The following is a 1,778-nucleotide window of genomic DNA, read 5'->3' as shown; positions in this document are numbered from 1 at the left end:
GTGGGGTTCTTGGTACTCATCTCCATCATCTCCAGCTTCTCAGGGTCTGCGAGGGCCCCAGTGGCGGCGTTGTACTATAGGAGGGGGGGAGGGGAGGTGAATGAGGGGAACGGGAGGGTGCGGGGTGAGGGGTGCAGGGAAGGGGTGAGCGGGGTGCTTGGTACTCACCTCCATCATCTCCAGCTTCTCGGGGTAAGCGAGGTCCCCAGCGGGAGGTCCCCAGCGGCAGCGTTGTACTGCAGGAGGGGTAGGGGGTGTGCGGTGGGGAAGGTGCGGGGTGAGGGGTGAGTGGGTGTGAGGTGTGTGTTGTACTCACCTCCATCATCTCCAGCTTCTCTGGGTATGCGAGGTCGCCAGCGGCAGCGTTGTACTGTAGTATGTCTGACTTGATGTAGATGTAGGTGCGATAGACCAGTCGCTCTTGTACGTCCATCAACATCTGCTGGCACACTGACTCAAACGCTGCTAGTTCTTGGGCTGGGGAGATGATAGTGATAGTGATAATGACAGTGATAATCTGTTGGACTGACTCAAACGCTGCTAGTTCTTGGCTGGGGAGATGATAGTGACAGTGATAATGACAGTGATAATCTGTTGGACTGACTCAAACGCTGCTAGTTCTTGGGCTGGGGAGATGATAGTGACAGTGATAGTGACAGTGATAATGACAGTGATAATCTGTTGGACTGATTCAAACGCTGCTAGTTCTTGGGCTGGGGAGATGATAGTGATAGTGATAATGACAGTGATAATCTGTTGGACTGACTCAAACGCTGCTAGTTCTAGGGGTGGGGAGATGATGATGGTGATGATGATAGTGATGATGATAGTGATAACATATGAAGAAGAAAAAGAAGCTCACTGACTCAAACACTGCCAGTTCTTGGGATGGGGGATTGGGATGGGGATGATGATAAAAGATAAATGAAAGCCACAAACTGGAAATTGTGAGGGTGTCGATTTAAAACTCCTTGTGGACTCATAACTTCATATCTGTTTGACTGGTGGTCTATTGTTAAGCGTTGTAGAATGGGAAATCTACCAACAATAATCAACCAACAGTTGAACAGAAATACAGTTATGAGTCTACAAGCGTTCCAAATTGATACCCCACGATTTTCAGTTTGTGACTATTCCCATATTTCCCCTGGACTCCTCAAATGGTATAACATTGTTACACACACTTTGTCAACCAAACGACTACATTTAATGTTTGAAAGAAAAAAAGAGAGCGAGGTAGAGAGAGAGAGAGAAACGGGACAAAAATAAACGGAAGAAGCGGCAAAACACAGGACAATAATCAACACCAACCCCCTCCATCCCTCTCCCTTAGATCCCCACTCCACTCCCAACAACACCCCTTCCCCTCCAGTGTAAGCTCCCCCCCTCCCCACCATCCTAAGCTCCCCCTCCACTCACGGTTCTGTCGGACATGCTCCTCCATCATTTCTATTTTTAGAATGCTGCAGAGCTCGGAGAGGGTCTCGAGGTGGTTGATGTGGATGATGAGTGGGCGCAGCACGTCGTAGAGGTTGTTACACACGCGCTCCAGCATCTCGCTGTTGAGATAGAATGTTTGTTTTAGTAGAGGCTTTACGGCGCTCGCAACTGCATAAGGTCATATGAACGCCAGAAGATTAGAGGTGTTACAAGAGAGTAACAAACATAAAAAAAGGAGGGGGAAATAAGGACAATTGATTTTTTATATGAAAGAAGAAGCAAACCACACCAGAGCACCCGCCAACCACCCACTGAGATAGCATGACACTGATAGAATG

General features: G+C 48.5%; 1 protein-coding gene across 1 annotated transcript in view; it reads right to left on the bottom strand.

Moving 5' to 3' along the window:
* LOC101846098 (conserved oligomeric Golgi complex subunit 3) overlaps window positions 1-1,778 on the bottom strand; it is a gene marked incomplete in the record, with an annotated part of 36,608 nt that overhangs the window by 22,267 nt on the left and 12,563 nt on the right. Inside the window, 2 exon segments of the mRNA XM_013088529.2 lie at window positions 317-477; window positions 1,420-1,559. Of these exon segments, the coding sequence (XP_012943983.2) occupies window positions 317-477; window positions 1,420-1,559 (301 nt within the window).

The sequence above is a fragment of the Aplysia californica genome, unplaced genomic scaffold, assembly GCF_000002075.1.
Source record: "Aplysia californica isolate F4 #8 unplaced genomic scaffold, AplCal3.0 scaffold00757, whole genome shotgun sequence".
NCBI lineage: Eukaryota > Metazoa > Mollusca > Gastropoda > Aplysiida > Aplysiidae > Aplysia > Aplysia californica.
The sequence above is the reverse complement of the archived record's forward strand: the minus strand, read 5'-3'. Positions and strand labels throughout refer to the sequence as shown.